Consider the following 21,592-nt stretch of genomic DNA (forward strand, 5'->3'; position numbering starts at 1 on the left):
TCGATGCACTTAAGCCAGTGACTGAGGTGGTATACTCCTCAATGCCATTGGACGAATTCTGGAACATATTCCAGTCTGTGCTAGCAAAACAGTCCTGTAGCGAAGCATCCACGTCATCCGACCACTTCCGTATTGAGCGAGTCACTGGTACATTCTGCTTTAGTTTTTGCTTGAAAGCAGGAATCAGGAGGATAGAATCATGGTCAGATTTTCCAAATGGAGGGCGAGGGAGAGCTTTGTACGCGTCTCTGCATGCGGAGTAAAGGCGGCATACAGTTTTTTCCCCTCTGGTTGCATGTGACATGCTGGAAGGAATGAGAAAAAAAACTGATTTAAAAACAGATTTACCTACATTAAAGTTCCCGGCCACTAAGAGTGCCGCTTCTAGATGAGCATTTTCTTGTTTGTTTATTGCCTTATACATCTCGTTGAGTGCGTCTTAGTGCCAGGGTCGGATTGTGGTGTTAAATAGATGGATATGAAAAATATAGATGAAAACTCTCCTCGTAGATTGTGGTCTAAAGCTTATCATGAGGTACTCTACCTCAGGAGAGCAATACCTTGAGACTACCTTAATATTAGACATCGCGCACCAGCCGTTATTGACGAATACAGACACACTCCACCCCTCATCTTACCGTACGTAGCTGTTCTGTCCTGCCGATGCACGGAAAACCCTGCCAACTGTATATTATCTGTGTTGTAGTTCAACCACGACTCAGTGAAACATAAGATATTACTGTTTATAATGTCCCGTTGGTAAGATAGTCTCGAATGGAGCTCATTCAGTTTATTCTCCAGTGATCGCACGTTGGCCAATATAATGGATGCTGGAGGTGGGTTACACACTCCCCGACAAATTCTCACAAGGCACCCTGATCTCCGCCCCATGTATTTCCTTATTTTCTTCATGCGAGTGATGGGGATTTGGGCCTTGTCTGGGAGCAGCATTATATCTTTCACTTCAGTCTCATTAAAGAAAAAATCTTTGTCCAGTTCGAGGTGAGTAATCTCTGTTCTGATATCTATAAGTTATTTTCGGTCATAAGAGACGCTAGAATCAACAGTATGTACAAAATAAGTTACAATGTAAAAAAACACACAAAATAGCACAGTTGGTTAAGAGCCGTTAAAATGGCAGCCATCCCCTCTAGCGTCCTTCTTATCATCACTACTTTTATTGTTGTTGTTATTCAGGATCATTATGTTATGGCTGTTATGGTAAAGAAACATGTATATATCCTTCATAACAACAGAGTAGGTATGTACCTCCACCAAATAGCAAATCATTATAAATCATGAATCATGTCTGTATGATGTGGTCACGCAGCCTATAGGTCACTTGAGGTGAAAGATGTCGCCACATCACAGGACTCGATCAAATATGTTGGTTAAATATGGCAAAGATTTACGAAAATACAACAAAGTAAAACTGGTTGGGCTACATTCTGAAAACAAAAGGTTGCGGTCGTTGTTTACGTTGTGAAAGAAATGCAGGCATGTGTCAGCCTACAACGTGTAATTTCAGCCTACAACGTCTAGGGATTCGACCAATAAGAAAGCGCCCTGTTGGCCCTACAGGCATTCCCATCATCCTCTCTGATTCAATGCTACGTCAGCAGTGGTACCAAAAGATGGCAGTGTCCATAGTAAACCGCCTGGCTGCTGAAGCGTGTTTATTAATATTTACTTTAATATTCCAACATAGTAATGCCAATAATATCGCCGCCGCTGCTTCGACTGCAGAAGCCCCAAACCGCAGGTTTGAATACAAGTACAGTTTCAAGGGACCGCACCTGTCTCAAGCCGACGGGAGTATTCCCTTTTGGGTACACAGTGGAAGTAAGTTTCAGTTTGTGACTGGTGCCGGTGGCTAGGCTAATTGCTGACCGTTATAAATCATTATACTAAGGTGAATCCGCTGCGATGGATATCTTGCCATTCTAGCCAGCGATTGTAACTTAGCCATGTTGCATGTGGGGGAACATTTATGACACGTTTGTTGTAGCCAGTCGGCTACTGCCTGTAGCCCACTGAGGGGCAGTGGGCCTGATATCAAACTCGTTTCAACATGTCATGGCAGTGAAATGAGCAGCAGCATCAGACGGGACAGCAGGAGAAGAGGAGAAATACACAATATGCAGACATCAGTAAAGTTACCAAGTAGCTAGCTAACGTTAGCTACATTGAGTACTACCTAGTCACGTTCATGCCTGCCAGCTGCCTAAATCACCCAACCTCAAAGTATACCATCTGGTGTTGCCAAGCTTACATTTCATTTTAACTGACACGGTATAATAGTTGAGGCTGTTCTTGTTAACAACGTTGCAGCCTATAAGAAACTAAATATGGACATACAGATCATTCCAGGTTTTGGAATCCTCCTTGGAAAACATTACCGCAGCATTGCACACATGCAATAGCCAGCATTGAGTTTCATAATATTATCAGAGAAAACGCGTTGCCTTTTAAAGGTTAGTGAGCATTGTATGGGTTTCTATCTCTTTCCTATTGAATTGATCAGTCCTTCTACTAGCATGGTTTTGTGTAATGTAAAGGGTTAACAAATCAGTATCTTTAGAAGCAGTGCAAAGGTCCCGGACTGGTGTCAACTCACTCTGATTTAGGAGTCAATTTGATCATGTTGTCCATTTCTTATCAGGGTACAGAACATGGCATGTTTTACACACACACGATTGAACTACTGTGACATTTTTAATTTAGGCTCAAAATATACAAACTATTGTGGACCTTGGGTGTCTGCCAAACCCTTGACTGCAATGCTAACAATATTGGGCCTACCTATTGTCTTAAGGTTTCAGAATGTAATTAATCCATGTAAACGTTGTCCACAAAGAACCTTGAAATAATAACAATCTCAGTAACACATGTACATGTGTACATAGGCATAAGACACAATGATGTTACTAACCCCAAGGCTTGTAAAGAAAATAACTTCTGGCCAATTGTTTACCCCGGACCAATACATAGTTGCACTATGGGCCATTATTGCTCGGGCAAGGCTCACTTACTTTACTTAGTTACGCTATGCAAACAGTTAAACAAGTATTTCTGGACATTCACAGTCAGTCACAAAGCTTCTGTACCTTACAGTCATAACGGAACGGACCACTAGTGATTCTGGTAACTGAGCTGTCTTAGCCTTCTGTCAGTAAGGGTTTGCACAGTATGACTTTACCCCAAACGTCTATTCCAGATGCCATCCCCAGTGCCGATCAGGTCCGTATCACCCCCTCTCTCAGGAGTCAGAAGGGCTCGGTCTGGACCAAGTCCACGGTCAACTTTGACAACTGGGAAGCAGAGGTGACATTCCGTGTGTCTGGACGAGGGAGGATGGGAGCGGACGGCCTGGTAAGAGGAACACCACCTTGCCAAGTCAATTTTCCTTTTATTATATAAAGATTGGGAAATTCACTCATGTCTAGCTTCACACTAGGCCTTTTCACACAGCATTTTCTTAGCACAGGGCTATCCTTAAACATAGGTTAAATTTAGCCCAGGGCTATCCTACCCTCCTTTCACACAAGCATTACTTAACCCTGGGCTAACTGCAGTGTGCTTTAAAAACACTGGCTACAGCATATGTATGCGTCTTGTTATTGTGAAGCTAGCCAAGTGAGAAATAATACCTTCCTTCCTATGGCTTCCATATACTCTGACTCTAGCCCATAGAGAATGATAGAGGATTTTTCTGTGTATCTGTTCCATTATGGCGTCTGTGAGACCACAGGCAGCTCCGTTGAGGCCATCTCCATTTTGAAGTAGTCAGTTATCTTCTTCTGCTATTGTGTTTTGCGCACAAGTATAATTAATTGGCTGATCCCTCCTGATGACCTGGATGGAATTATGTGAACCTTCCTTAACCATGGGAAGGAAGTCCCACCCAGTTGACTACTTCAGAATAGAGTACCACAGTATGAGTCATAATACCCATAAAACCTAGTGGTCGAACAAGCAAATGGTTCCAGTTGTTTTTCCATCATTCATTTTTCCCATAGGTGATTTTAGAAATACTTAAAATAAGGGCTGTGTTTCGTGTAGGCTTACCCTGGCATGACTTTTTGATAACCATGGCAATTTCTTTTGGACAAGGTGATTTTTATTTTTCAATTTTGAGCACTAGAGTCCTCTATCATTCTCTATGCTCAAGCCCTAGTCAGCCTACTGAGCTGAGCCAAGCTATACTGGCCTGATCACACACACACATCCACCATAGTTGCTGGAGCCATGCTGGAAAATATGTGAAAATGAAATATTAGAGCCAGTACAGTATGTTTTGTGTCACCTCAATAGTGTGATAGGTATGCCTATTAATGTCCATTGAGTTACCTACGCCTATATTCCTGCAGCTAGTCTGCTGGTAGTGAGTGTGGAGTTGTGCTGACCTTTCGGCTCAGACTACAGGTTAATCCCCTTATCTCTCCATGTCTGTCCTGTCCCTGTGTGGCTCAGAGGGGTAAAAGCGTGGCACTAGTAACGCCAAGGTCGTGGGTTCAAATCCTACATTATGCGTTCACTGTACTGTACATTTGACTATATCTACTGTCCCTATATTTATCTCTCTTTCCCTCTGCTGCTCTACTGTTACCTATAGTTATTCAGACAGTTAAAATAAGTACTTTTGGACATTCACAGTCTCCATGTCCTCATCCCTCTTACAGGCGATATGGTTCACTACTGCACAAGGCCTGGATGGTCCTGTCTATGGAGCCGCTGACAACTGGAACGGTATCGGCATCTTCTTCGATTCCTTCGACAACGATGGGAAGGTTGGTGGTCAGATTTTATGATTTTTATTACATTAATTTAATCAATTTACAATAAATGTATTTATTTAATTATGGGTAAAGCAAAAAAGTCAAAAGGATATTGCAAATTAATTCAGGTAAAATGTCAATTAACCGTTTTTTTCCATAATGTCATTAATACTTTAAAATTAAAATACCACAATGCAAAAAATAGGACATGTGGGTTAATGCTGTACACACTTTATCTTGATATACATTTTTTCCCCTCATATTTTCAAGTTGTAGCCTAGGTCTGATAGGATGTAGTGAAAGAAACAACTTTTTAAAACCTAGATTAGGTAGATTACAAATTGTTGTTTGTTTTACTGTTTGTTTTAGAAAAATAACCCTGCTGTGCTGGTAGTGGGAAACAATGGCAAACTTGTTTATGATCACCCAAAGTAAGTCAACATTTCCTTCGCCTTACTGACATCACCAACTGAACATTTTACAACTTAAAAGAAGATTAGAAAATATAATGATTTATTTGTGGTTGGAGATTATAATCCTCTCTCTCCGCCTAATCTCCCTGGGCAGTGAATGCTGGAAATCACTTTTCTGTGCCATCTATGTGTTGGAGTTTACACCACTGTCTTCTGTGTCGTCACTACTCTGTGTTGTTTACACATTCATTGGAACTGTCTTCTGTGTCGTCACTACTCTGTGTTGTTTACACATTCATTGGAACTGTCTTCTGTGTCGTCACTACTCTGTGTTGTTTACACATTCATTGGAACTGTCTTCTGTGTCGTCACTACTCTGTGTTGTTTACACATTCATTGGAACTGTCTTCTGTGTCGTCACTACTCTGTGTTGTTTACACATTCATTGGAACTGTCTTCTGTGTCGTCACTAATCTGTGTTTACACATTCATTGGAACCTTCTTCTGTGTCGTCACTACTCTGTGTTGTTTACACATTCATTGGAACTGTCTTCTGTGTCGTCACTACTCTGTGTTGTTTACACATTCATTGGAACTGTCTTCTGTGTCGTCACTACTCTGTGTTGTTTACACATTCATTGGAACTGTCTTCTGTGTCGTCACTACTCTGTGTTGTTTACACATTCATTGGAACTGTCTTCTGTGTCGTCACTACTCTGTGTTGTTTACACATTCATTGGAACTGTCTTCTGTGTCGTCACTACTCTGTGTTGTTTACACATTCATTGGAACTGTCTTCTGTGTCGTCACTACTCTGTGTTGTTTACACATTCATTGGAACTGTCTTCTGTGTCGTCACTACTCTGTGTTGTTTACACATTCATTGGAACTGTCTTCTGTGTCGTCACTACTCTGTGTTGTTTACACATTCATTGGAACTGTCTTCTGTGTCGTCACTACTCTGTGTTGTTTACACATTCATTGGAACTGTCTTCTGTGTCGTCACTACTCTGTGTTGTTTACACATTCATTGGAACTGTCTTCTGTGTCGTCACTACTCTGTGTTGTTTACACATTCATTGGAACTGTTTTCCTTCATTTCTGAGATCTCCAAAACCTTGTATTTTCAGTTTGTATGGCCATCTATGTTGCACTATATTCTCTGTACTTGTTTCTCCTGCTGCTGTGGTGTGTCTCCTTTATATATATATATATATATATATATATATATATATACATATATTACACTTACTTACTTACTTCCAGGTCTTTTGTACTTTGTATTGTCGATGCTTGTGAGGATGAATGAATTTCCCTTCTTGTGATATATAAAGTAGTACTACTACTTCTAATACTACTATGTAATGTGTCTTTAAAAAAAATGGCGTTTTCTTTTCAGTGATGGCACGACTCAGGCCCTGGGGACATGCTTAAGAGACTTCCGTAACAAACCCTATCCTGTCAGAGCCAAAATAACATACTATAAAAGAACACTAACAGTAAGTAAATTATCAATCCCCTCCAATCAAAAAACCAGAGACAAATTTGACTGGTGTTTTTATATTGGCCATTTGTTGAGAACACGATTCAAATGATCAACACCCGAATGCATCAAACAGAGATATGCCGTGCCTCCCGAGTGGCGCAGCGGTCTAAAGCACTACATCACTACAGATCCGGGTTCGATCTTGGATTTGTAGAGACCCATGAGGCGGCGCACAATTGGCACAGCGTCGTCAGGGTTAGGGGAGGGGTTGGCCGGCTGGGATGTCCTTGTCCCATCGCGCTCTAGCGACTCCTGTGGTGGGCCGGGTGCATGCACGCTGACATGGTCGCCAGTTGTATGGTGTTTCCTCCAACGCATTGGTGTGGCTGGCTTCCGGGTTAAGCGAGCAGTGTGTCAAGAAGCAGTGCAGGCTTGGCATGGTTGTGTTTCGGAGGACGCATGCCTCTCCCGAGTCCGTACGTGAGCCACAGCGATGGGCCAAAACTGTAACTCACAATTTGGATATTAAGAAATTGGGGAGGAAAAGTGGTTAAACACTACACAATTATAATGCATTTTAATTGATTGCACTTGGTTAGTATACTAATAACATTGTCTGTCCTGTCAGGTGCTGATCAACAATGGTTTCACGCCAGATAAGGATGACTATGAGTTCTGTACAAAAGTGGACAACATGGTCATTCCACAGGAGGGCTACTTCGGCATCTCAGCTGCCACTGGGGGTCTAGCAGGTGGTTATCTTGGTAACAGTTTAATTGAGGCCTGCAGGTATAATGCATTATGATGTGGTTGTAATGCATTATTAAACTTGCCATAAGCATGTAAAACCCTCTTTTTTACATGTAATCTCTTTCAAATGAAATGTTTACTATTCCTAATTGATTTAGATTAAACTGCTTGAAATGTAGAATGTGGATATTGTTAGGTTATAATGGTCAATCATGAAACAAATAATTTTGTTTAATCATATTTAATGTGTTTCGTTTGAATGTAACTTTTGCCTTCCAGACGATCATGATGTCCTGTCCTTCTTGACGTTCAGACTATCAGAGCCTGGCCAAGAACTGGTAACTAGATTTTCTTAGTTATACTACTCATAGTCATAACTGTTACTGGTACAGTTTCCACTTACCACAAGTTAAACCACTTACATTACCACTCAGTACAATTTGAAATGGAAGAACATCCGAGTGAATCGTGTGCCCTATTTCTTCCATAGAGGTATGAGAAAGCATTATGTAAGTAAGGGGAGTACAGGGCATCAGTCTCTTCAGCGTTGGTTCACAGGGGTTGTTTTGTCCCATTTGAAGCCCCCACCTGAAGCAGAGATGCCCAAGCAGGACAAGGACAAGTACCAGGAGGAATTTGAGAACTTTCAGCAGGATCTGGACAAAAAGAAAGAGGACTACCAGAAGGAGCATCCGGACGTTCAGGGACAACCCAGTTAGTTTCACTCCATAATATTACCCAGACTTCATCCTGTCTTAGCTATACATGTTATTATGCTACTTTTTTTACATTCTAGATCAGGGATGGGCATTTTCTTCAATAGGCTGCGGGCCCATTAAAAAATTACATACTGTACCAGTCAAAAGTTGACACCTACTCATTCAAGGGTTTTCCCTTTATTTTTAAAACTATTTTTATACTTTGTAGAATAATAGTGAAGACATCAAAACTATGAAATAACACATGGAATCATGAGGTAAGCAAAAAAAAGTGTTTAACAAATCCAAATATATTTTCTATTTGAGATTCTTCAAAGTACCACCCTTTGCCTTGATGACAGCTTTGCACAATCTTGGCATTCTCTCAACCAGCTTTGAGGTAGTACCCTGGAATGCATTTCAATTAGCAGGTGTGCCTTGTTATTTTGTGGACTTTATTTCCTTCTTAATGCGTTTGAGCCAATCAGTTGTGTTTTGACAAGGTAGGGCTGTGTTCTGTTTACCACCCCTATTTGGTAAAATACCAAGTCCATATTTAGTCAAGAACAGCTCAAATAAGCAAAGAGAAACGACAGTCTATCATTAAGACATGAGGGTCAGTCAATGTGGAACATTTCAAGGACTTTGAACGTTTCTTCAAGTGCAGTCGCAATACCATCACGCTCTGTTATGATACTGGCTCTCATGAGGACCGCCACAGGAAAGGAAGACCCAGAGTTACCTCTGCTGCAGAGGATAAGTTCATTCGAGTTACCAGCCTTAGAAATATCAGCCAAAATAAATGCTTCAGAGTTCAAGTAACAGACCCATCTTAACCTCATCTATTCAGAGGAGACTCAGTGAATCAGGCCTTCATTTAAAATGGTTTTTATTTAACCAGGTAGGCTAGTTGAGAACAAGTTCTCATTTACAACTGCGGCCTGGCCAAGATAAAGCAAAGCAGTGTGACACATGGAATAACATGGGATAAACAATAAACAAGCCAATAACACAATAAACACGTCAATGACACCGTAGAAAAAAAGAAAGTCTATATACAGTGTGTGCAAAAGGCATGAGGTAGGCAATAATGGGCCATAGTAGCGAAGAATTACAATTTACCAGATTAACACTGGAGTGATAAATGAGCAGATGATGATGTGCAAGTAGAGATACTGGAAATTGGTCCCTCGGTCTGATGAGTCCAAATGTGAGATTTTTGGTTCCAACAGCTGTGTCTTTGTGAGACGCAGAATAGGTGAAAGGATTATCTCTGCATGTGTGGGTCCCACCGTGAAGCATGGAGGAGGACAGTGCTGGTGACACTGTCAGTGATTTTATTTAGAATTCAAGGCATACTTAACCAGCATGGCTACCACAGCATTCTGCAGCGATACGCCATCCCATCTGGTTTGCGCTTAGTGGGACTATTGTTTGTATTTGTCAACAGGACAATGACCCAAGACACCTCCAGGTTGTATAAGGGCTATTTGACCAAGAAGGAGAGTGATGGAGTGCTGCATCAGATTACCTGGCCTCTACTATCACCCAACCTCAACCCAATTGAGATTGTTTGGGATGAGTTGGACCGCAGAGTGAAGAAAAAGCAGCCAACAAGTGCTCAGAATATGTTGGAACTCAGACTGTTGGAAAAGCATTCCAGGTGAAGCTGGTTGAGAGAATGCCAAGAGTGTGCAAAGCTGTCATCAAGGCAAAGGGTTACTTTGAATAATCTGAAATGTAAAATATATTTGGATTTGTTTAACAATTATTTTTTTTTGGTTACTTCATGATTCCATGTGTTATTTCGTAGTTGTAGAATCATAGTGAAGATAAGATACAGGGTAGAACATAGTAAAAAATAAAAACCATTCTAGATAGAGAGATATATATATATATATATCTCTGTAGCCTCAGTCTTATATATATCGGAGCCTGGCCATCTAGATTCACTTATGTAAATATGATATTTATGTTTTTGTATACATTTGTACAAACCTGTTTTTGCATTACATTAAGGGATATTGTGTGTAAATTAATGAGAGGGGGGGGCAATTTAATCCATTTTCGAATAAGGCTGTAAACTTAACCAAATGTGGAAAAGGTCAACAGGTCTGAATACTTTCTGAATGCCCTCTATATAACTCAACAGTAAGAGATCAGTCGAGGTTTCAGCTTACTGTTAGAATAATAGAATACACAAGGTACGATTTGGAAATTAGTCGTGCATCAGCAGTCACTCAATCATTTCATGTCAGCTGTTTTTAGATTTGTTAAATTAGTCTAGCGGACAGCTATTTGAACTCGAAGTCATCATGGTTGAATTATCGACTGGGGTAGGACCTGTTTTTGATAATCAGTTATCATATTAAAAACTGCAAACATTTACCTCCCTCCTATTGAAAAGTTTGTCGAATTACAGAAAATTAGCGGAAAAATTGGCGGGGTGGGGCGGGGGGTTGGATATGTCCAGATGCTAATAACAGATGCTAATAAGACGTTCTTCTGTCTGATCTGTGTAGTTGAGGACATGTATGAGAGTGTGAACGACAGAGAGATCCGCCAAGTGTTTGAGGGCCAGAACCGGATCCATCTGGAGATCAAGCAGCTTCACCATCAGCTGGCCGTGATCCTGGACGAACAACGACGCTACGTATCCGTGGCTACCGACGAGATCTCCAAGCGCCAAGGGGAGTCTGGAGGACAGGTGGGACAGGTAGGAAGTCTAGGAAGACCACGAGCGCACATGCATACAAACACACTTGTAAAAGAGCGCACACACATACAGTAAGTATATTTTTCATATCAATAGAGCCACATACACATACTGAAGTTTTATAATTTTACTAAAAAAGGATCATGACATGTTTCAATCGTTTTTATGTTTATTGAATTCTTCAGGCTCCGAGTCAAGAGATGGGTGCAGTGGTTGCAACACAACAGGAAGTACTGAGGAACCTGAACGAGTTGAGGTGGGTACTGTCACAGCAATTGTTTTGTTATTATTCCTTAACTGTATTTATCACACACAGTACTGTACGTAAGATCTGATATTCCAGACAAACAAGCTATTGTTTTTCAATCCAGGCCATAAATAAATCCTTTTTAAATCTCATATTTAATCTCACAACACAATACTCCGCTGCCGCAGGTGTCTCAGCCTAGACCCAATAATCTGCACATTTTGTTTGTCTTTCTTCCCAGTCTGAAATCCCCCCCCCCCTTCCCTGGCTTGTCTGTAGGATTTACTATGATACCTTAACTACAAGCCCCCAAGACTATGATACCCCCCCCCCCCCCCCCAGTGGGATAGACACCTTGTCATCCCTAATCCATATTTACCTTCAGCTTTTGTTTGCTCTGACTTTCGCTGTGTTTTGTGCATGAGGATATGAGCTGGGGAGTCTGGTGGGCGCTTCTTTACTTTATAGAGCATCCAAACTGCCTTCTAGACTAGAGGATGAATGAATGCATAAAAATATATTTTTCCTGATAACATCATGACTGTTTTCTAACATGGAGCTTGTCAGTGCTTTGAGACGATATAACATATAGCCTAACCGTTTATATATTTCCATTACTTGACCATTGTAACCATTGTTTCCTAAATATGTCGATATTTTCAGGTTCTAATAGATTAAAGCAATAGTTCACCCAAATTAACAATTGCATATTGGTTTCCTTACCCTTTTAAGCAGTCAATTGAGAAGGTTTGACAGCTTTCCATTCTTTGGTTTGATTACCTGGCTACTGTTTCCAAATGCTTACTTTTTACTTATAGATCACTTGGAAATTAAGCAGGAAAAATTATAATAAATTGCATTTGTGCCACAAATGTTAACATGTGGAAACAGTGTCCAGGTAATCAAACCAAATCATATATTGCTGTCATTCCTAGTCCATAGACTAGAAATAACAGTGTGTTCGGAATATATTCAAACACCTTGACTTTTTCACATTTATTTTGTCACATTAAAGCCTTATTCTAAAATTGATTCATTTGTTTTTCTCCCCCTCGTCATTCTACACGCAATGCCCCAAAATGACAAAGCAAAAAAATATATATTTTGCAAAGTATTCAGACCTTTGACAAAGGTGCTTCAACAAAGTACTGAGTAAGAGGTTACAGCCTCTGGTCTTCTTGGGTATGACGCTACAAGCTTGGCACACCTGTATTTGTGGAGTTTCTCCCATTCTTCTCTCCAGAGATGTTCCATCGGGTTCAAGTCCGGGCTCTGGCTGGGCCACTCAAGGACATCCAGAGACTTGTCCTGAAGCCGCTCCTGCCTTGTCTTGGCTGTGTGCTTAGGGTCGTTGTCCTGTTGGAAGGTGAACCTTCACCCCAGTCTGAGGCCCTGCTCCAGAGCGATCAGGATTTCATCAAGGATTTCTCTATACTTGGCTCTGTTCATCTTTCCCTCGATCCTGACTAGTCTCCAAAGTCCTTGCCTCTGAAAAACATCTCCACAGCATGATGCTGCCACCACCATGCTTCACCGTAGGGATGGTACCAGGTTTCCTAAAGATGTGCTTGACATTCAGGCCAAAGAGTTCAATCTTGGTTTCATCAGACCAGAGAATCTAGTTTCCAGAGAATCTAGTTTCTCATGGTCTGAGAGTCCTTTAGGTGCCTTTTGGAAAACTCCAAGTGGGCTGTCATGTGCCTTTCCATCTGGTCGCTACCATAAAGGCCTGATTGGTGTAGTACTGCAGAGATTGTTGTCCTTCTGGATGGTTCTCCCATTTCCACAGAGGAACTCTGGAGCTCTATCAGAGTGACCATCGGGTTCTTGGTCACCTCCCTGACCAAGGCCCTTCTCCCCCGATTGCTCATTTTGGACAGGTGGCCAACTCTAGGAAGAGTCTTGGTTGTTCCAAACTTCTTCCATTTAAGAATTATGTTATTGAGGACCTTCAATGCTGCAGAAATGTTTTAGTACCCTTCCTCAGATCTGTGCCTCAACACAAACCTGGTTTGGAGCTCTACGGACAATTCCTTTGACATCATGGCTTGGTTTTTGCTCTGACATGTGGGACCTTTTTATCTAGACAGGTGTGTGCCTTTCCCAATCATGTTCAATCAATTAAATTTACCACAGGTGGACTCCAAGTTGTAGAAACATCTCAAGGATGATCAATGGAAACAGGATGCACCTGAGCTTAATTTTTAGTTTCATAGCAAAGGGTCTGAATACTTACGTAAAATGTGATATTTTAAAGAAATGTGTAACATTTTGTGTAGAATGATGAGCAGGGAAAAAAAGCTAATTCATCTATTTTAGATTAAGGCTTTAATGTAACAAAATGTGGAAAAAGTCAAAAGGGGGTCTGAATACTTTCCCAATGCGCTGTACATGTAAATGTCCCTATTCTTTACATACTTCTGTCGACCTCCCAGGCTTGTCATATGATCTTAGGATAATGCAGATTAAGACTCTTGTATTAGTCTTTTGTTAGAGGCTGTCGATTCAAATAAAGGTTTGATGGTGTAACTTAATCCTGATGAAAGATGAGAATCTCCGTTCTTTTTTTCAAAAACAACAGTTACATCAATTGTTTTTCTTTTCCATTTGACAAATAACAATAACATATTTTGTTCTTAAGTATTATGATATCGAAGGTGCCGACAGACCGATCAGATCACACAAACTAAATATTCAACGATAATGGTGAGAGCCATATTCCAAATCTCTTGGTATTTGAAAATAATGATGACTCTTTACTTTGGATAGTTCAGATTTTCCATCAGTAAATACTCTACAGATAGTTTGTTTATAATATTGACCGTCTGTTGATAAGCAACTGCTTGTTAAGGTTACTGATAGTCCATCTTTAGTTATAACAGGTTTCGAAAATGTTGCTCATTTATAATTTTTAAAAATCACATTTTACGTAAGTATTCAGATCCTTTGCCATGAAACTCAAAATTGAGCTCAGACAATCCAAATAGTCTTATCAAGAGGATAATTTGACATGATCAATATCAATATTGATGAATGTCATCACTAAGGCTAACTAATGTTCATTTATTATTTGACTAGTTTTCCATAACTAGAATTATGCGGTTAAAGTATATGCAAACCCTTCAAAGTATTCACACCCCTTTACGTTTCCACATTTGATTGTGTTACAGGGCTTTCTCAGTCATATAGAACATGTTGTGTTACAGGGCTTTGTCAGTCATATAGAACATGTTGTGTTACAGGGCTTTGTCAGTCATATAGAACATGTTCCAGGGCTTTGTCAGTCATATAGAACATGTGTTACAGGGCTTTGTCAGTCATATAGAACATGTGTTACAGGGCTTTGTCAGTCATATAGAACATATTGTGTTACAGGGCTTTGTCAGTCATATAGAACATATTGTGTTACAGGGCTTTCTCAGTCATATAGAACATGTTGTGTTACAGGGCTTTGTCAGTCATATAGAACATGTTGTGTTACAGGGCTTTGTCAGTCATATAGAACATGTTGTGTTACAGGGCTTTGTCAGTCATATAGAACATGTGTTACAGGGCTTTGTCAGTCATATAGAACATGTGTTACAGGGCTTTGTCAGTCATATAGAACATATTGTGTTACAGGGCTTTGTCAGTCATATAGAACATATTGTGTTACAGGGCTTTCTCAGTCATATAGAACATGTTGTGTTACAGGGCTTTGTCAGTCATATAGAACATGTTGTGTTACAGGGCTTTGTCAGTCATATAGAACATGTTGTGTTACAGGGCTTTGTCAGTCATATAGAACATGTGTTACAGGGCTTTGTCAGTCATATAGAACATGTGTTACAGGGCTTTGTCAGTCATATAGAACATGTGTTACAGGGCTTTGTCAGTCATATAGAACATATTGTGTTACAGGGCTTTCTCAGTCATATAGAACATGTTACAGGGCTTTCTCAGTCATATAGAACATGTTACAGGGCTTTGTCAGTCATATAGAACATGTTGTGATACAGGGCTTTGTCAGTCATATAGAACATGTTGTGTTACAGGGCTTTGTCAGTCATATAGAACATGTTGTGTTACAGGGCTTTGTCAGTCATATAGAACATGTTACAGGGCTTTGTCAGTCATATAGAACATGTTGTGTTACAGGGCTTTGTCAGTCATATAGAACATGTTGTGTTACAGGGCTTTGTCAGTCATATAGAACACATTGTATTACAGGGCTTTGTCAGTCATATAGAACATGTTGTGTTACAGGGCTTTGTCAGTCATATAGAACATGTGTTACAGGGCTTTGTCAGTCATATAGAACATGTGTTACAGGGCTTTGTCAGTCATATAGAACATGTTGTGTTACAGGGCTTTGTCAGTCATATAGAACATGTTGTGTTACAGGGCTTTGTCAGTCATATAGAACATGTTGTGTTACAGGGCTTTGTCAGTCATATAGAACATGTTGTGTTACAGGGCTTTGTCAGTCATATAGAACATGTTGTGTTACAGGGCTTTGTCAGTCATATAGAACATGTTGTGTTACAGGGCTTTGTCAGTCATATAGAACATGTTGTGTTACAGGGCTTTGTCAGTCATATAGAACATGTTGTGTTACAGGGCTTTGTCAGTCATATAGAACATGTTGTGTTACAGGGCTTTGTCAGTCATATAGAACATGTTACAGGGCTTTGTCAGTCATATAGAACATGTTACAGGGCTTTGTCAGTCATATAGAACATGTTACAGGGCTTTCTCAGTCATATAGAACATGTTACAGGGCTTTGTCAGTCATATAGAACATGTTGTGTTACAGGGCTTTGTCAGTCATATAGAACATGTTGTGTTACAGGGCTTTGTCAGTCATATAGAACATGTTGTGTTACAGGGCTTTGTCAGTCATATAGAACATGTTGTGTTACAGGGCTTTGTCAGTCATATAGAACATGTTGTGTTACAGGGCTTTGTCAGTCATATAGAACATGTTGTGTTACAGGGCTTTGTCAGTCATATAGAACATGTTACAGGGCTTTGTCAGTCATATAGAACATGTTACAGGGCTTTGTCAGTCATATAGAACATGTTGTGTTACAGGGCTTTGTCAGTCATATAGAACATTTTGTCAGCTGGTGATTGTCAAGCAAATAACTGCCGGTCTCACCGCAATTGACTGTTAATTAACATTAACACATTTAACATCTCCTGGCTTCCACACACAACCTTAGAAACATCTACATTTTATTTTTTTAGATGTCTAAAGAAACAGATGACATTTTCTTCATATATTTCAGAAGAACAGAATGGCATGCGCTGAGTTGTCCTCATGTTAGGCCCTGATCTGGCTATGCCATATGGCTGTGGGCTACACTAGTTCATTTAGCAGACAAGCTTTGCTTAGAAATCCGTGGCATTATTTATATTTTAGTGGTATGAATGAAGAATACAAATGAACATAGCTGAATAAAATAGAAAGGATATTTTCTCCAAATTGAGCGAGTGCTCACATGCTATTGTGTCAGCGGTTAACAATGAAACAGATCCTCCTGTTTGCTTCATTTAGAGTTATTTATGCAACTTGAGTTGTGATACAAATGTTGGGATATATGTTTAGATTTGTAATACATTCTAAGACTGCGTGATGCGACTTCTGTTTAGAGTTTTAATACATTCTAAGACTGCGTGATGCGACTTCTGTTTAGATTTCTAATACATTCTAAGACTGCGTGATGCGACTTCTGTTTAGATTTCTAATACATTCAAAGACTGCGTGATGCGACTTCTGTTTTAGATTTCTAATACATTCTAAGACTGCGTGATGCGACTTCTGTTTAGATTTCTAATACATTCAAAGACTGCGTGATGCGACTTCTGTTTAGATTTCTAATACATTCTAAGACTGCGTGATGCGACTTCTGTTTAGATTTCTAATACATTCAAAGACTGCGTGATGCGACTTCTGTTTAGATTTCTAATACATTCTAAGACTGCGTGATGCGACTTCTGTTTAGAATTCTAATACATTCTAAGACTGCGTGATGCGACTTCTGTTTAGAATTCTAATACATTCTAAGACTGCGTGATGCGACTTCTGTTTAGATTTCTAATACATTCTAAGACTGCGTGATGCGACTTCTGTTTAGATTTCTAATACATTCTAAGACTGCGTGATGCGACTTCTGTTTAGATTTCTAATACATTCTAAGACTGCGTGATGCGACTTCTGTTTAGATTTCTAATACATTCTAAGACTGCGTGATGCGACTTCTGTTTAGATTTCTAATACATTATAAGACTGCGTGATGCGACTTCTGATTTGAAAGAAGTCATGAGCTCTGCTTTGTTTAATGCGCAGGCTACACGAGCAAAAGCACTAGCCTATGGCAGTCTACTTTCCCCCATAGTACAAAAGTTGACCTATTCTGTGCGAGGAAAATATTACGTAGTCTGGGACAGTTGTGGGATGTGATAGATCCCAAATCCCAACCACTAGCATTCGAAAAAACCTTTTTTATAAAAGCAATGAGGCTGACACAACCGGTCAGAACGTTTAGCTTAAAATGTTGATGAACTATTACTCTTTTACATATACTAAATAATATATCTGTCAAATTAGTATTTAGAATGGACCATTTATCAGGCGCCTGTCTCGGGACAGGGGAAAAAAATAGATGTCATCTCGGCACTTAAATAGCGGATGAAGGACGTTTTTCCCGTGGTTTATTTTCATGCCCGCCAGGTAGGCTATACTCCTGTTGTAAAGAGAAGCAATGTGCTTAACATTAGGAAAGTAGAGAAATAAATATAGTAGGCCAAGCCTATAGAAAGCTGATAGGATCCTCTTTTTAACCTATAGCAATATTGAGCAACATGAGCTCATGGGATCTCATGAAGTGTTTGATTAGATTTCTGATTACATTTGCATTGATGTCACAGTAATTAGAGGGACAATTGAGTGCTGAGTACCAGGCAGTAAGTTTGGTAGACTACTAATGACCATCAGCAGCATCTGAGCTTGGAGAAGCCTAATTACTGTGACTAAACGGTCACGTGGAATTTGACTGCTGTCAGGACTTGTGACCACCGGTGTGTCGGTAATATGGTCACGTAAAAACCTTAGTTAAAGCCTGAATTTTGTGTCACTGGCCTACTACACACAATACCCCATAATGTCAAAGTGGAATTATGGTTTTAGACATTTTAACAAATTAATTAAAAAATGAAAAGCCATAAATATTCAACCCCTTTTGTTATGGTAAACCTAAATAAGTTCAGTAGTAACAAGTCACATAATAAGAAGCACAGACTCACTCTGTGTGCAGTAAGTGTTGAACATGATTTTTTAATGACTGCCTCATCTCTGTACCCCACACATACAATTATCTATAAGGTCGGACAGTGAATTTTAAAAACCGATTCAACCACAAAGACCAGGGAGGGTTTCCAATGCCTCACAAAGAAGTGGGACCTATTTGTGTGTGTGTGTGTATTTATATATAACTCAGCAAAAAAAGAAACCGACCATCACCCTGGTGAGACAAAACCGTGACTCGTCAGTGAAGAGCACTTTTTGCCTGTCCTGTCTGGTCCAGCGACAGTGGGTTTGTGCCCATAGGTGACGTTGTTGCCGGTGATGTCTGGTGAGGACCTGCGGGATTGTGCGTTCCTGGTGTTACTCGGGCAGTTGTTGTCATCCTGTACCTGTCCCGCAGGTGTGATGTTCAGATGTACTGATCCTGGGCAGTTGTTACACGTGGTCTGTCACTGCGAGGACGATCAGCTGTACGTCCTGTCTCCCTGTAGCGCCGTCTTAGGCGTCTCACAGTATGGAGATTGCAATTTATTGCCCTGGCCACATCTGCAGTCCTCAGGAGAATGGCAAGAATCATGCAAGCTAACAAGCGGACCACAAGCAGACTAGTAACGGCGCAGTACAACAGTCATATGCAGAACGGCATTCACTCAGTACAGATGAAAAATTATTTCTCAGATAAAAAGGTCAAAAAGTTGTAAACAGTTTCATTTTATCACATAGCTAACCAAGTTAGCAAAGCATGGTGTTTTTTGTCTTTTGACTGGTCACAGGTCGCCGCAAGAAAAGATGATTATGATGTTGATGCTTTGTGTGCAACACGCACTTCTTCTTCTTTACTTGTGGATGGCGACTTCAGGTTTTCAGGAACACATTGAAAAGTAACTTCACACTGTGTTGGTCAGTCAGTGCAAATTTAGATGATAACGATGTGAAGAAAATGTAATTGACAGAGGAGGGAGGGTGCGTACTGAATTAATACATGTGGTAAGGGATAGATAATACTCTGGATCTTCCAACAGCAATGTGTCTGTCTGGTGTGTGCATGTATTATATATTATTTAGCAGCGTGGCAGTTTTCCCAAAGTTCCCACAGTATTGTGCATCTAACAGGCTATAATAGCAGCCAAAGAGGTCCGCTAGCATATCTGTGCTCCGATTTACACGCAAGTGTCCAGGTCAGCGTTTTACCCAGGTGACAGTCTTCAGCCATAGGACAAACCGCTAGCTAGCTACCTTCCTTTTGCTTCTCATCCAACTGGTGCTAGCTACAGCTGCTAGCCTTCTACTAGCAAGCTGCTACTGTTGTGCAGCAACCCGAGTTGCTCGACTGTTTTAGAACTCTGAGATTCGACTCAAATGATGTTAGCATTGTCAGAAATGCTACCAAAAAGTAGCACATCGTTGGTTTTCATTGGGCAGATTTGTGAGAGTGGTAAATTTGGATTTTTTTAAACTGTTGCACCTACAAACTTAATCAGTCCAAATGGATCTGAGTCTATTGGTCACCTTATGGGCGCTGTAGATTTGTTTTGATCTGACGTCTAGAATTTGAGCTAGGTTTTGGCAAAATAATTGTCTGATGACCCTAGTGCTAACGACCCATCAAAAATCCGATATACTGATTCTCTGGAATGGCTACACGGACCATGACGAGAGGCGTGTGTTGTGTACTTCCCAAATTCATTTGCACATTTTCATTGACATTGGCTTAGATATGATGGTAGGGAGATTTTGAAGTTAACATTGAACTTCAAAGAATGCATACTATAGTCGAGCCGACCGACACAATATTAAGACTATACAAACACAGTACAGACATACTGTACATCTGACTCTAATGCAGTAACGTGATTGGTCTGTATGGGATTATAATCTAGTAGATTATTATGCCCTCGTTAAGGTCTTGACCTCGTCTATAGAGATGTGAATTATGATTATGTGATTGACCTCGTCTTACTGTTAGTCTCTGGTAAATTATGTTCTCTGATCTGAGAAGGGCTTTCTCATAAATGGGTCACTTGGACAAGATAAAGATTAGACTCAGTTTTAATAAATGTTCACTTACTTTCTCGAGGGAGATTTGCCTGCTTCTTAATTTTGAGAAACAAATTGGATTTTGTTTATAGAAATGTCTTCTACTGTCTGACCGTCCCTCAGCTGTGTGCTCTGTGCCATGTGGCCCTGGGCTGGCTGAAAGAAAAGGATGCATCTCGGGCAACATTTGTCCTTGGAGGATTTGACCTCAGTCTTTTAAATACATCCTTCAAACACAGATACAAAACATGGGATCCTTCTGATTGCTTTCTTGATGTCGCAGTCCCCCCCCCCCCAGAGACCTATATACTTACAACCTTCCAATTGCTTTTATTTGTCAAGTGTTTTTAGCGTGTAATCATCTTAAATCTTAAGACGATATTAATGGGAAAAGACGTACCCCTCCTGTCGGTAATAATACATTATAAGAAAATGTAATTTAATCAGAAACGTGATCTTGTTCACTTTATTAAAATGTCAACTGAGTCTAATTCTGCTCTTTTGATACACAACACTATAACTTCTGTATTTTGCACATTTTCTTTAACATGGGCACTTTTGATTTGCACATTTTTAACAGAAGCCACAATGTAATTAAATAATATATATATATTATGGTTTCAATAGACAATGTCATGTGTTATACTCGTTAAGGTTAACCCCTAACCAGTAAATAATTTCAGAGAAAGGAGTGTTGTAAAACTGACGTCCATCACAACCCATATACAGTGCATTCAGAATGCTTCAGGACCCCTGGACTTTATCCTCGTTTTATTACGTTACAGCGTTATTCAGATACAATACCCCATAATGACAAAGCAAAAACAGTTACAAACATTTCATTTTTTTGCAGATTTATTACAAATGGTAAACTTTAAATATTACATTTACATAAGTATTCAGACCCTTTACTCAGTACTTTGTTGAAGCACCTTTTGGTAGTGATTACAGCCTCGAGTCTTCTTGGGTGTGATGCTACAAGCTTGCCACACCTGTATTTGGGGAGTTTCTCCCATTCTTCTCTGTAGATCCTCTCAAGCTCTGTCAGGTTGGATGGGGAGTGTCGCTATTTTTCAGGTCTCTCCAGAGATGTTTGATTGGGTTCAAGTCCGGCCTCTGGCTGGGCCACTCAAGGACATTCAGAGACTTGTCCCGAAGCCACTCCTGCATTGTCTTGGC

The 21,592-nt window shown here is 40.2% G+C and overlaps 1 protein-coding gene across 3 annotated transcripts in view; it reads left to right on the top strand.

Moving 5' to 3' along the window:
* The first annotated feature begins 1,589 nt into the window (after window positions 1-1,589).
* lman1 (lectin, mannose-binding, 1) overlaps window positions 1,590-21,592 on the top strand; it is a 36,869-nt gene continuing 16,866 nt past the window's right edge. The window contains exons 1-10 of one of the 3 annotated variants that reach the window (XM_020484760.2): window positions 1,590-1,842; window positions 3,218-3,372; window positions 4,683-4,790; window positions 5,148-5,209; window positions 6,591-6,690; window positions 7,306-7,429; window positions 7,707-7,765; window positions 8,009-8,141; window positions 10,648-10,841; window positions 11,027-11,097. In XM_020484760.2, the coding sequence (XP_020340349.1) occupies window positions 1,608-1,842; window positions 3,218-3,372; window positions 4,683-4,790; window positions 5,148-5,209; window positions 6,591-6,690; window positions 7,306-7,429; window positions 7,707-7,765; window positions 8,009-8,141; window positions 10,648-10,841; window positions 11,027-11,097 (1,241 nt within the window). In that variant the 5' untranslated portion in view covers window positions 1,590-1,607. Of the gene's footprint in view, window positions 1,843-3,217; window positions 3,373-4,682; window positions 4,791-5,147; window positions 5,210-6,590; window positions 6,691-7,305; window positions 7,442-7,706; window positions 7,766-8,008; window positions 8,142-10,647; window positions 10,842-11,026; window positions 11,098-21,592 lie in introns of all 3 variants that reach the window. The other 2 variants (XR_004210174.1, XM_031826128.1) reach the window with 2 other exon arrangements.

The sequence above is a fragment of the Oncorhynchus kisutch genome, linkage group LG6 (assembly GCF_002021735.2).
Source record: "Oncorhynchus kisutch isolate 150728-3 linkage group LG6, Okis_V2, whole genome shotgun sequence".
In the NCBI taxonomy this organism is placed as follows: domain Eukaryota; kingdom Metazoa; phylum Chordata; class Actinopteri; order Salmoniformes; family Salmonidae; genus Oncorhynchus; species Oncorhynchus kisutch.